The 12621-nt window shown below is 41.4% G+C and overlaps 1 protein-coding gene across 1 annotated transcript; it reads left to right on the plus strand.

Annotated features, from left to right (window-relative positions):
- The first annotated feature begins 393 nt into the window (after positions 1–393).
- On the plus strand, positions 394–744 carry LOC100465891 (60S ribosomal protein L31-like). Its single transcript, XM_034668611.1, has one exon. The coding sequence runs from the start codon at positions 394–396 to the stop codon at positions 742–744; it is 351 nt and encodes a 116-aa protein (XP_034524502.1).
- Positions 745–12621: the final 11877 nt, after the last annotated feature.

The following is a 12621-nucleotide window of genomic DNA, read 5'->3' on the forward strand; positions in this document are numbered from 1 at the left end:
GCTCAAGCTGGAGGTTCCATGACAGCAAATTGGAGCAGGAGAGGGGAAATGTTGTAAATGATCAAAAATATCAGATTACTAGTTTAGACCATAAATTGTTGAGAAACCCCCAGAATTATTCAGGAAGAATTTGAGAGGGGAATGTACTCACAGAGAATAGGTGGGGATAGAGCAAAAGAAACATGGAAATTGTTATCATTTTCCTATCCTCAGACTGACATGACCTGAGAGACATGGGGAATTGGATAAAATGGAATGGAATGGAGTAGGAAGGAAATGGGATAGAATGGGATGGGGTTGATTTGCAGTAGAAAATCATGGAATTTGACAGTAAATGCAATAAATAATAAATTAAAATGAGTTGGAGTGCTTTTCTAAAAGGGGCCTAGCAGAATGGCTCCTGCAAAGAAGGGTGGCAAGAAGAAAGGCCATTCTGCCATCAATGAGGTGGCGACTGGAGAAGACACCGTCAACATTCCCAAGCACATCCATGGAGTGGATTTCAAGAAATGTGCCACTCAGGCCCTCAAACAGATCTGGAGATTTGCCATGAAGGAGATGGGAACTCCAGATGTGTGCATTGACACCAGGTTTGACAAAGGTGCCTGGGCCAAAGGAATGAGGAATATTCCCTATTGTTTCTGTGTGCAGTTGCCCAGAAAACATAACAAGGATGAAGACCCACCAAACCAGCTCTATACGTTGGTTACCTATGTATCTGTCACCACCTTCAAAATTGACTGAGAGTTAACGTGGATGAGAACTAACGACTGATTGTCAAGTAAAGACAACAGCAAAATAAACACATAAATAAAATCAGATGAGGTAAGATGAACTATGGAATAGAATGGAATCAAAAGGAATATGGGGAGGGAATAAATGAAATATACGGTGGTGTGGAATGACTAGGTGTGAAATATACTATGGAATGCAAACAGAATGAAATGAAATGGGCTAGAACAGACTGGGATATAAAACATACCGTTATGTCAAAATTTCGAAATGGGATGCAGAATGCAATACAATGGGATGGACTTTTTCATTAAATGGTTTTGACATATAGATAAGCAATTTGTTTAATTGGCATGAAAATAATTAGCAGACTCAGGAAATTGCCATCATAATTCTAGTCCAGATGATTAGAAACTTAGGGACCTAAACTTAGGACCTAAAAAAGCTTTGTGCCTTCCTTGAATTATTCTGTGGATGGTCATCTACCTTATGATTATGGCACACAACTGGCACTCTGTAGTAACAACAACCAATAATAGTGTCGCCTCTGCTAAACCCCTTGTATGTGTTATTTCTTTTAATTCTCACATCGGTCAAATCGGATAAGTCCTGTTTTGATCTCCATTTACAGATAGGGAAATGGAGGCACCAGTTTAACCTACTTGCCCAAGCTGAGAGGTACTGGAATCAGAATTACACCAAGGTGGTTAGGCTGGAGCTCCTGTGTGCTGACCCAGTACACAAACCACTTCTCACCACGTCAGGGACTCATAACCTATGACACTGCATGTAGAAATATTAGGATTGGTATAAACTGTATTCTAGCCACTAAATGTCACCTACAAAAAGACCGGAAAACTTGGCGGAGGCACTGCTCTGATACAAGCATGACAAAACAGGGCATGGTCACAAAGGCACTCAGCTCTGCTGCCATATTCGACACATTCAGAACCACATTGTCCCTTACCCCCTTTAAACCATGTCTCACTGGGGGCTTTCCTCACCTATTAACCATTCCTAATTCCAGTACTCATTTGCTCAACACCTCCTAAGGGCCACTACAGACAACTTGATCATTCATTTCTCTTTCAACATTTGAGCATCTATTCTATTATTTTGAAACCTAACGATTTTTTAAAAAGTGGATTCACTTCTTCTAGAAATATGCTTAACAAAGAAAGGTGGCCATACAACTAAAATTCAGATAACTAGACCCTCCCCATCCCAATGAGATGCCAGAATGCTTATTCTAGAGAACGTCTAGTGAGGATACCAGTAGCTGCTTTTGCTTGGTATTTACCACTTGAGAAAGCCTGTATCATCTACTGATTGAGAGGGGCTACCTGAGTTCAAATCCTGGCTCTACTGCTACGTAATTTTTTGCCCTTGTGTGAGCTATTAACCCTCTCTGTGCCTCAATTTCCTCCTTGGTGAATTGTAGATAAGAGGATAGTTTGAAAGATAAAATAAGTTAATATGCTTGGAGCTCTCAGAACACTGCTCATCACAAATGACGAGCTTCATAATATCAGCTATTATTATTGGATAGGCTTTGCATCATATGCTTCCTAAGAATTTTCTTTTTAAATCCTTATAACCGTCCTATGAAATGGGTGTTATAATTTTTGCCATTTCACAGGTGTGAAAACCGAGGTTCCAGGAAATTAGGTAATTTACCCAAAGCCACATAATAATTCAGTAGTAGTACAAATGAGTTTCAAATTCAAATTAGTCCAGCTCAGAAGCCAGTGTTCTTAACCATTATGCAATTCAATACTGCCTTCTTTTCAAGCTGTTAGGACGTCACCAGAGCATAGACAAGGACACCAGCACTTGGACAGGAATGTGGAGTTTCAGGCAGTCCTGGAAGGGGGAGGGGTGTGAAGAGGAGTGCATGTGTAGAAAGTGGTGAACTTCACGCAGAAAAATTTTAAAACCACTGGGGCATCAAAGAAATATGTTATCTCTTCCTGGAAATAGTTCATGGCTTCCTGAGGGCTCCACCCAAAAGACCACATTTAACCTCCTCTTGTACTTAATCTATACTGGCTGGTTGCCCCCTACCTTTCTCCTACCACACTCTAATTTAGTCCTTTCTGACCTACTAATTATAGCCATGCCAACATGGCAACTGGGTTACTTAGGAAGGCCCTAGGCCTTGGTGCCTCCAGTATGGTCCCACCTCAGGCTTTATCTAATACGCTACCACTTTGGTCCAAGCCTTCATCTTCTCACCTATCTCTGTGATCATTTCCTAACTAGTATCCCTCCCCAACCCATTCTCAACCTGCAGTCAAAGGGAGCTTTCCAAAGCTCTAATATTATCATTTCACTACATTGTGTAACACCTGCTTTCCACACTCTTAGATAATATCCAAAGTCCTTAACAAGAAGCATCTTGTGCAAAGGGCCTGTGATAAGAGGGAAAGTGGTTAGTAGAATAGCAGAGGATGAAAAGGGGAATGATGGAAGTGAGATTGATAAGTTATGGGGTTCAGAGTCTTTTAAATACAGCACTGACCTCAGCTTATAATGTTACCCTTCATTGGGAGATTATTTGTTTCATGACATCCACATTTATCCCGTGCTTCAGACTAAAGTCATAGAGTCGTCTTTGACCTCTCTCTTCTTCTCATACTCCAGGTCTGATCATTCAGGGAATTTTGAAAGCTCTACCCTCAAAATACCTTCACCAACACCACTACCAGCACCCTGGCCCAAACAACCTTCTTCTCACTTAGGAGTCATCACAAAGGTTAGACCAGATGACTCCTCCACTCGAAACCTTCTGGTGCATTCTCATCTCTCTCAGTAAAACCCAAGTTCCCATAAGGGCATGACAGGGCTCTATACAAAACTGCTCACCACTCTGCTTCTACATTCTGCCTGACCTCACCTCCACCACTTGCCCTTTCTCTTCCTGACCACTGCCCTCCTTCCTGATCCTTAAGCACTTCAAACACACCCCTGTCTTTGGGTCTCCATTCTTGCTGTCCCTTCTCAGAATATGCTTCCTCCAAATATTTGCACAAGTTGCTTCCTAGTTTCATTCAGGTCTTGGATCCAGTGTCACTTTCTCAGAAAGCATATCTGATCATCCTATGTAAAATAGAACTATTCATTGCTTGTTTCCTCCATCTCCTACTTTAATTTTCTCTTATCACTTCCTTCCACCTGACATGTTACTATTTTGTGTCTGTTGCTCTCCTTCCCACCTTACCCCCAGTACAATGTAAACTATATGACAGCTGCTTATACCTGCTCATTATACCTGCTCATTTCTACCGTATTATACCTGCTCATTTTCTACCGTATCCCTCATGCTAAGAACAATCCCTGCCACATAGCAGGTGCTTAACAAATATCTCATGTTGATAAATGAATGTCTGTCTTTGCCAAGAAGCTCTGACTCCATAAGACTAGTGTTCACCATCATGTCCCCAATGCATAGCAGAATCTGTGTCATAAAAGATGTTCAATAAACATTGTTGAATTAAAGAGTGAATGGAATAGGGAATGAATGAATCATTAGGGTAGTTCACTGACCATGGGATGAGAATCACAGAACGTATGGTGAAAGGGTTTGGAAATATAAAGCAGAAGGTCTGCCTGGTTAATCGTCACCTAAGGAGGTCATCTAGGAAAAGCAAGTCAATATCCCAATTTTGAAGTCCCCAAATTAGATTCTAGACAGGAGAATGGGACAGGGCTAAGGGATCAATCTGGACTTCAGAAGTGAGGTACACAAATGGGGCACTTGATGATCTCAGGATGTTGGAATCTGTAGACTTTCTCCAGCCTCTAATGAAGGTTAGCTTTAGAAGCAGGCAGAGGGAGTGCCCCGTGCAGTGTCACGTGGCCCCATACAGCTGGAGGAACTAAGCAGTACAGAGTCTGGGGCAGGCAAGACTTTTGGGGGTGATTTTTTTTGGCGGGGAGACAGTTCCAAGTTGGCTTTTGCTTTGCTCAGGAAGGCATCACTTGGGTCTTCAGGGGGATTGTTAGTCCATGTGGAGCCTTGTAGCCTGGCCTGAATGTGAGCCCAAGCCTGCTATAGAGGGCCTGTGAATTCCAAGATGTTTTATTACCATGCAGGCACAACTGCAGCGCCACATTTTGCTGACCCACCTGAAATGCAAATAGGAAGAGCCCACTTTGCTTCAGCTGTTGTCTTACCTTCAGCTCTGCAAGAAGCTGATCAATAATAATTTTAGTGAAGGCACTAGGTTCCAAAGGGCTGAATCTAGAAAGATGTCTTGATAGAAAGAGGGAAAGTAAATGGAAGGTGGAGGGTATGTCATTCAAATTTCAGAGAACATAAACAGTGAGATGCCTATGCTACGTGTCCAAGAGGCACTGTGATGGGGAGGCAGGGAAAGGAGTGGGGCACTCTGGTCCAAGCCTCAGCCCCAGTACCTACAGACTATGGACCTTGAGATGATACTTAAGGTCTCTGAGCCTCTTTTATTCAAAAATACTGTTTCCTGCATTCCTTTTAAACTTAATTACAAGGTTACAAACAAGAATATTTGCACAGTAGTTTATGAAGTACTTGTCACATGCATTTGTTGATTTCATCTCTTCGGTAATCCTGTACAGTGAGAAGTATTATTATGGTTCTCATTGTACAGATGAGAAAAGTGAACAATGGAAAGTGCAGGAGCCTGCCCCAGGTCCCACACACCTGCTGGAGGTGTCTGTGGTATTGTGGTGAACCAATCACTCAGACTTCCTCCCTTCAGGGTTCTCTACTGTGGGAGCCATGCTCCTGGGATCATCGTCTAAACAGAAAATAAATCAACACCTTATAAATAACAGGTACATTCCCAGTATCTCTCAATGTGGAACTCTCTGGTAAGGAGTTGAGGAAGCAGGAATGCCTGAATCTTACCCCATTTTCCAAACACCCCTCTATGTGGCTATCAAGGAAGCTATATGCACAAGGACCCTTGACAAGACTAAAAAGGACCTAGGTCATCCCGAGTTGGTGTAGTGTTCTGAACTCTTAGTGAAATGAGTGGAGTTACAGGACCCAACTAATAGACTGGAAGGGCTCTGCAACCCTTTTCATTCCATTCCATTCCATTCCATTCCATTTTATTCCCTAATTTGACTATCAAGCCACAGAAGATAGATGCAAAAGAGTAGAGGGGGAGCCCAAGAAAGCACATCTAGAGGGGCTTTTCCTAAGGAACAGAAAGGAGGGAGGAGAGAGGCTCACACTCAGGTGGGTAACCTTCCATCAATGATCAGTCTGGGCACTCCCTGGGGTCAGGCCTAAGGTGAGGCAAGCAGGGTCCCGTGAGTACAGAATGGAAGCAGGCACAAACCCTCGGATTCCTGCTAGTGCAGGGTGGGCACCTGAGAGTCTGTGCCTCCAGAAATGTTGCACTGTCCAAGTCTCTCACTTGTCTCACCCTAGTCCTACCACTCAGAGTCCCGAAGTCAAATCAAGCAGACCAGTAAGTTCTCTTCTCATGGAGCTTCTGGGTGAGAAGAGGGGTGGGAACCTGGATCTCCCCACAGTGCTAAAGATGGATCTTCTCGTTGCCTTTCATTTACCATCCCTCTAGACTTTCAGCCCTTCAACAAATTTAACATGCGTGTGGGGATCTTGTTAAACCATATTCTGATTCAGCCATTTGGGGACAGGGCCTAATATTCTGAATTTCAAACAAGATCCCCCAGTAAAGCGTATTATATGTAGCAGATAGTTTAACATATGAATACACTATTAACATCTAATTAGTATATAGTATATATAGATAAGCCTAGTGTTTAACACATGAATACGTTATTGAAAAAACAACAGAGAAATGGAACTACCTTGGCACCAGGTGGTGGTTTGATTTTGGAGCAGTGTCTTTTTAGCCAGGATTAGAGGGAGTAATGATGAAATAAAATCCCCTACCAGTGAGGTTTGGGAAGAACTGATCGGGGAATAATTTTTCAACTCAAGGGCTTGAACCTTTAAGATAAAACTCTAGTCCTGGTGAAGTAAAATTCAGAGCAGGAAGTAGGAAAGAAACCTGATTATTCTAGCTGGGTTGAAAGGGAGCCTTTGGTGCAAACAGTATTCCACTAATTAGGGTTCACACCAGGCATATACCAGCAGCTGGCCATAGGCAGGAACTGTAGCCAGGCCGAGGTTCCATGGAGACAGCCTGACCTGGTCAAGATGGCCTCTTCCTTATCACTACCTAGCTTCCTGTATATTTCACTTGCTTCATCTACTAGAACATGAACTCCATGAGGACAAGGACTTGTGTCTCTTTCATCTACTCTTGGATACTAAGCATCAAGAAGAGTGCCTATAACAGAACAGGTACTCAATAAATATTGCACAAATGCATAATAGTGAGAGAATTAGCATAATAAAAAATGAATGTAAAAGTAAGTTAGATGGACCGGGGCTTCTAACTTTGAATCAGGAATTTACTACCATGGAGTGCCAAACTATGGTCCTAGCCTTGGAAGAGATCACACACTAATTGAAGAAACATGGCAGAAATATAAGAAAAGATAAATAATGATACAAGCACTAAATAGCAGAATAACAGTTTCAGAAAATTGTAAGCATTTTCAGCATCTCAAATCTGGTCCTTTAATTGGAGAATGAATATAGAAAATGAAGGGACAGAGTTCTGTGGAGTGGCCCACGACAGAATTTTGAGAGACCAGATCTGATGTGGCTTTTAACACTTTTCATGGGTCTTTGGGATCTTTTCCAAAGAGTCAAAGTCAGGAAGATCAAAACCACAAATGGCCATTGTCTGATAACACTGTCTCAGCTTACAGCTTGCATGTAAATGCCATGAAAAAGGCTGTCTTAAAAGTGATATGACTGGGCCAGTTTAGCTGAACAGATTCCTGAGGTTCACAGATTATTTAAACAGAAATCTGTTTGAAGGAACAAGGGAGCTCAAACTAGACATAGTATCGTCAACAGCAGCATCTCCCTGAGCCCAGTTCTCCTTCCTTTAGGTTGTGCAGGCTTCCAAAATTACCTGGGAAGTTGCTCAGCTTTGCTCCATGTGGATAACTTGGGATAAGTGGGCCTCCAATGTCTTTGTGCCAAATTTATAAAGAAGAACATAGGATTAGTTTTCATAGGGAGCAATTAGCAGGAAGGGGTTTGGTTGGTCAAAATTCTAGTCAATCACCTCAGAGGTAGTGCCAGTAAGGCCATGCTCAGCACAAAGACAGGGCTTTCTGGCTCATGCAGATTCACTGTTGCAATTTGCTGTTGCCTCTTAACAATGTCTCCTGGCCTAGATGCCCTCACGTAGGGGGAGGGAGTATCATTAAGATTCCTTCAGAAGATACCAGCACACAGGGAGATACAAAGGCATTGTCAATTCCTCTTTATGAATAACAAGATGCTCTTAAAATAATTTCTAAGTTGCTTCTTACTAAAGTCATTATGTCAAAGATAATCTGTCAAAAGCTCAAAATGATATTAAAGTCAAGCTTATCGATAGAAGAGAATCACTGTGCATAGCTTTCAAGTCGTGCATAGCTAATGGCAACATCATCATGATATTGCCTTCTTCCCCTGGCGGAAGGAAGAGAGTTTCTTTTTTGTAGTTAAGAGGAATTGGTTATGAAGACTCACTATGCCCAGAAATAACACAGAGCTATGTCACTGTCCTCTGTACTTTTCTTATGTGAAAGAAGTGAAAGATAACTTACCAGGAAGTAAAGTTGATAGAAGTAATTTCATTAGCAGGCTGTGGGAAAGCAGCTATATTAATAACTCTTTAGTAGGGAATGCACATTGCTAGAAAGTTCAAGAATCCATGTGAATGAATTTTAATATTAAGTTCATCTGAAATTCCATCCTAGCACTTAGTCTCATAGAGGTGCTAACAGCAAGACTTGGCTATAGAACACAGAAATGAACAATGCGTGGTTATGTTGTGACAAGTCATTAATAAGGGACAGTGTGGAAGGTACGAACTTTTACCTTCAATTTTAATTTCTCTAAAAGCATTCAAACATGTAGACATGTAAAGTTTCACATCCATATGCAGCAATTCATGCACACTCATCTATACAATCTTTATAATTATTGAAACGAAAATTAAATATACCACTTTAGTTATGCTATTAAGGTTTACATTTTGAATTTTAAATGATAGTAAGTGAGAGGTATATTAACTTTTCCAAGTAACCGTGAACGAATAAATGTGTGAATGAACAATTATTATTCAAAGATGGTGATCACAAGTGAGGTCCTTATTGCCACCTGGTGGCAGCATACCCTAATTGAACAATTCGTTTTTGTGTGAAATCGAGAAGTCTAAATGTATAAAGCGACAGAAATCACATCACATGAGTTGATATCACACAGACGAAGTATTAGATGGTCATAAGCCCCTGTAACTTAAATACAGTGTTTGTATTTTTATTTTCTATCCCTCGTCTTTGGTACAAGGCTGGTTTTCCTTAGGCTCTATCTAGGAGTGTTCATTTAATGAGCCACAAAGCCATTTAACCCAGCAGGTGGCCCCAGGCCTACTTAGTCACCATATTGACCAAAAAGTTTTAATTATATCATTCTGTGGTATAGTAGAAATAACATTGGCTATAGATCTAATCCAACAGTGAGTTCTAGGAATCAGTAGTACTCTTTACCGCTCAAAAAATCTCTGCAGTTCAGTGGATTCATGCATGTACTTATTTACAAAAGATTATTTTATTAAACTAATCCCAGTGGCCCAGCCACAATTCAGACAAATTACATTCTTACCTCTGGAGATGGAAACAGACATTGATATTTTTGTTAAAACTTCCCAGAGGTTTTAATGTGCAGCTCGTGAGGAGAACCACTGAACTGGAGTAAAGAGAAGGTTGAAACATGGGCCAAGGAAAGACGATGTTCCTATTTGACATTAAATAAATCAACAGCGAGGCCAAATATAGAATTCAAGTGTGTATGAAGAATAAACAGAGAAAAAACAAATGCCATTGACACCTACCGTCCAAAGTTCTTCAGGAACTCTGAAGAATAATGGAAAGTAAACCTGTTTTAGTTGACAACTTTCTGCGCAGGTGCTTTTTGTATCCATTTCATTTAATTTTCACCCATGTGGTTGTTAGACTTTATTATCCCTGTGCCCCTTACAGTTTCAGAAACTGAAGCAAACATAGATTTATCAGCACACGATCATGTGATTTGTAAATAGTATAGTATGGATTTAAATTTAAGACAGTCTAACCCCAAATCCCATGGGTATTTCCATGAGCCCTTGTTGAATTCACATTGTTTAAGAAGTAGACTAGCCATCAGACTCCCTAGGTTCTCCTTTGATACACTGACAACTTCTTCTGGAGCCTCACATGTGACCCCTAGGTCTGAAGCCTTAACAGTTTTGGAGGCAGAGATGCAGCTCAGTGAGTCATCTGACTTCCCCTGTGTCTCCTCTCCCTATTTACCAGCCAACCTAGTCAAAGGAACTCTAGTTCAAATGTAAAGAAAGCAGTGGCTGCCGGCCGATCAGAAGATGAATCAAAGACAGATTTTTAATGGGAATTTGGTAGAAAGAATGACTTCTTCAGCCATAAATAGAGCACTCCAGTGGTTTTAAACTGTGAGAAGGTGCGGTGTCTCACCTCCCATCTCCTCTATTTTTGGATCGTACACAACTCTCTGAATTTGCCCAGACTCCTGGGTTATTTCACTTTATCCTACTGGGTATCCTGATGATCTAGTCAAACAGCAAAACAAGGCTTTCTGAGTTTCCACTACGGATGTCCCCTATAGACCCCTGCCACAATGGGTTTATGGTCTGGTAAAAGAAAAAAGCTATGCGCATGTGTAAATCCAAGCATGTTACTTCCCTGTTTAAAATTCATCTAATGACCTTCCTTTGCATTTACGATAAAAACGGAGGTCTTTGACGGGTTCTGACAGAGTCTGCTTGATTTGAACCTTGTCTGTTTCTCCAGAATCTTCTGTCTTCGCCCCTCTCTCCATTCCCTAAAAGTACGATCTTCCCCCAGCAGACCTTTGCTACATCTCTCCCTCTGCCTAGAATTCAGTCCCTGTCCCCAGACTGAACTTGGTTTATCAGTAACTTATTGCCATATAACAAACCACCCCCAAACTCAGTGTCTTACCATGAGCCTTTTCACTAGCTCCTGATTCGGCGGTATCTGCTAGAGTTGTTTTTGTAAGCTCTAGGCATCTGGCCTCCAGACCTGGCTGAATGACCTAAGGCAGGGTTGCTCACAGTTAGAGCAAGGGGTTAGTTAGCTGGGTTCAGAGAACCCAGCAGGGGCAGGTCTTCTCCAGGGACCTCTCATCATCGGACTGGACTTCTTCAGTTGGCACTCTCAAAGCTGTGCTCCAGGGAGCAAGAGCAGAAGTGTTTACTTGGACATTCTAACTGGATACTCAAGTCAAAGGCTAGCCCAGATTCTGTGGGTAAGGAAACTGATTCTACCTCTTGATGGGGGCAGCTGACCATTTCTGATCTACCATGCCCGGCAAACTAAAGCTGGCACTTCCTTTCAATGTCTGTCTTCATTTTCCTAGAGGAAAGCATGACTCTGAATCACTGGATACCGTTAGGTCCTCTGTTACCTGGTTGTAAATCTCCTGCCCCTTTTTCTTGCAGCATTTATTATTTTGTAATGTCATAACAAATATTTATTTGTGGGCACATTTGATTAAATCTGGCTTCCCTCCTCCACAGCAACCTCTGTGATGGCAGGGGGAAAGTCTCTACCCTTAGTATGCACCAAAAAGCCAGGCCCAAAGTCCCCATCCAGTAAGCATTTGTTGACTGCACACAGCATGTGAAAGCCAGTTGGGAGGAAAGTAGCGTAGAAGGTAGAGGACCACTTCTGAGGCGGAAGGAATTCACTGGGTTACATAAACACTCCACCTTCGGTTTTCACATCAGGAAGCTGAGTGTTCACATCATGGGTGCCAATCAATGCCCTTGAAAGCAGTAGGAGATCAGTGACTTAATTTTTAGTGAAAACAGGCATACCTTTCATCCTCATATATTTTTAGTGCATGAAAAGTCACAGGTAAATGGAATTATTAACTCCTATATTGATTGATTAAAATTAGCATATTCTAAAATACTGCCCTAAATAATGATGTGCCATTTATGTATAAATAAGTATGAGTAGATGGTGAAGAAAGAGAAGCCTTAGGCCAACCACGGAAAGAGTCTCTGCAACACTCAGGTGTCTTTTTTTTTTTTTTTTCAGCAGGTGGGGAGAATTTCCCAGGGCTAATCTACTCTCTTGTCAAAAAAACCCATGATTTGTCAGTTAAGCCCCTGATATTTTTAGTGCTGGAAAATCTGTCAGAATGACCAAAAAGGCTCACATTTACAGAGTAGAAGAAACAAAACCACGTGGGTAGACTGAAATGAAACAGTCATTAGTAGTAAGTTTGAGGTTGGTTGCTCTTCAAAAAAAGAAACAAACCCGTTTCTTCTGTTTTTCCAGTGCTGTCAGTCTTCAGGGGCCCCTTTGTACTCTCTGAGAATCAGAAATATGCCTACCCATTTTTGGTTTCCTGCCATTGTATTTAAAATTTGGATTTTACGTGTTTGAGGTAATCACCAGGGTAACCTCTTCAGTGAAATGGACCTAAGTTAAGAATAGTGTACTTTCAGAAACCCTGTGTTCCGTGAGTTACAAATGATTGACCCTCATGCTGTTCCCACCAGGGCAGATGGCATCCTTTGTAAATCCTGAAGCATGAGGTACTATTTTTTTTTCTCTTCTCACATTATTCTCTTTTTAATTTCCCCTAACTTAAAATATATCCAAAAGGACTTCCCCAAAAGCACTGTGACAGAGTTTTCAAAAACTGTGAAGAGAGTTGGGTTTTTTTTTTTAAGTTTTTATTTAAGTTCCAGTTAG

The sequence above is a fragment of the Ailuropoda melanoleuca genome, chromosome 9, assembly GCF_002007445.2.
Source record: "Ailuropoda melanoleuca isolate Jingjing chromosome 9, ASM200744v2, whole genome shotgun sequence".
NCBI lineage: Eukaryota > Metazoa > Chordata > Mammalia > Carnivora > Ursidae > Ailuropoda > Ailuropoda melanoleuca.

What these genes read in the sequence shown, in the direction of transcription:
- LOC100465891 (XM_034668611.1), top strand. Translation starts at nt 394, where the DNA reads ATGGCTCCTGCAAAGAAGGGTGGCAAGAAGAAAGGCCATTCTGCCATC.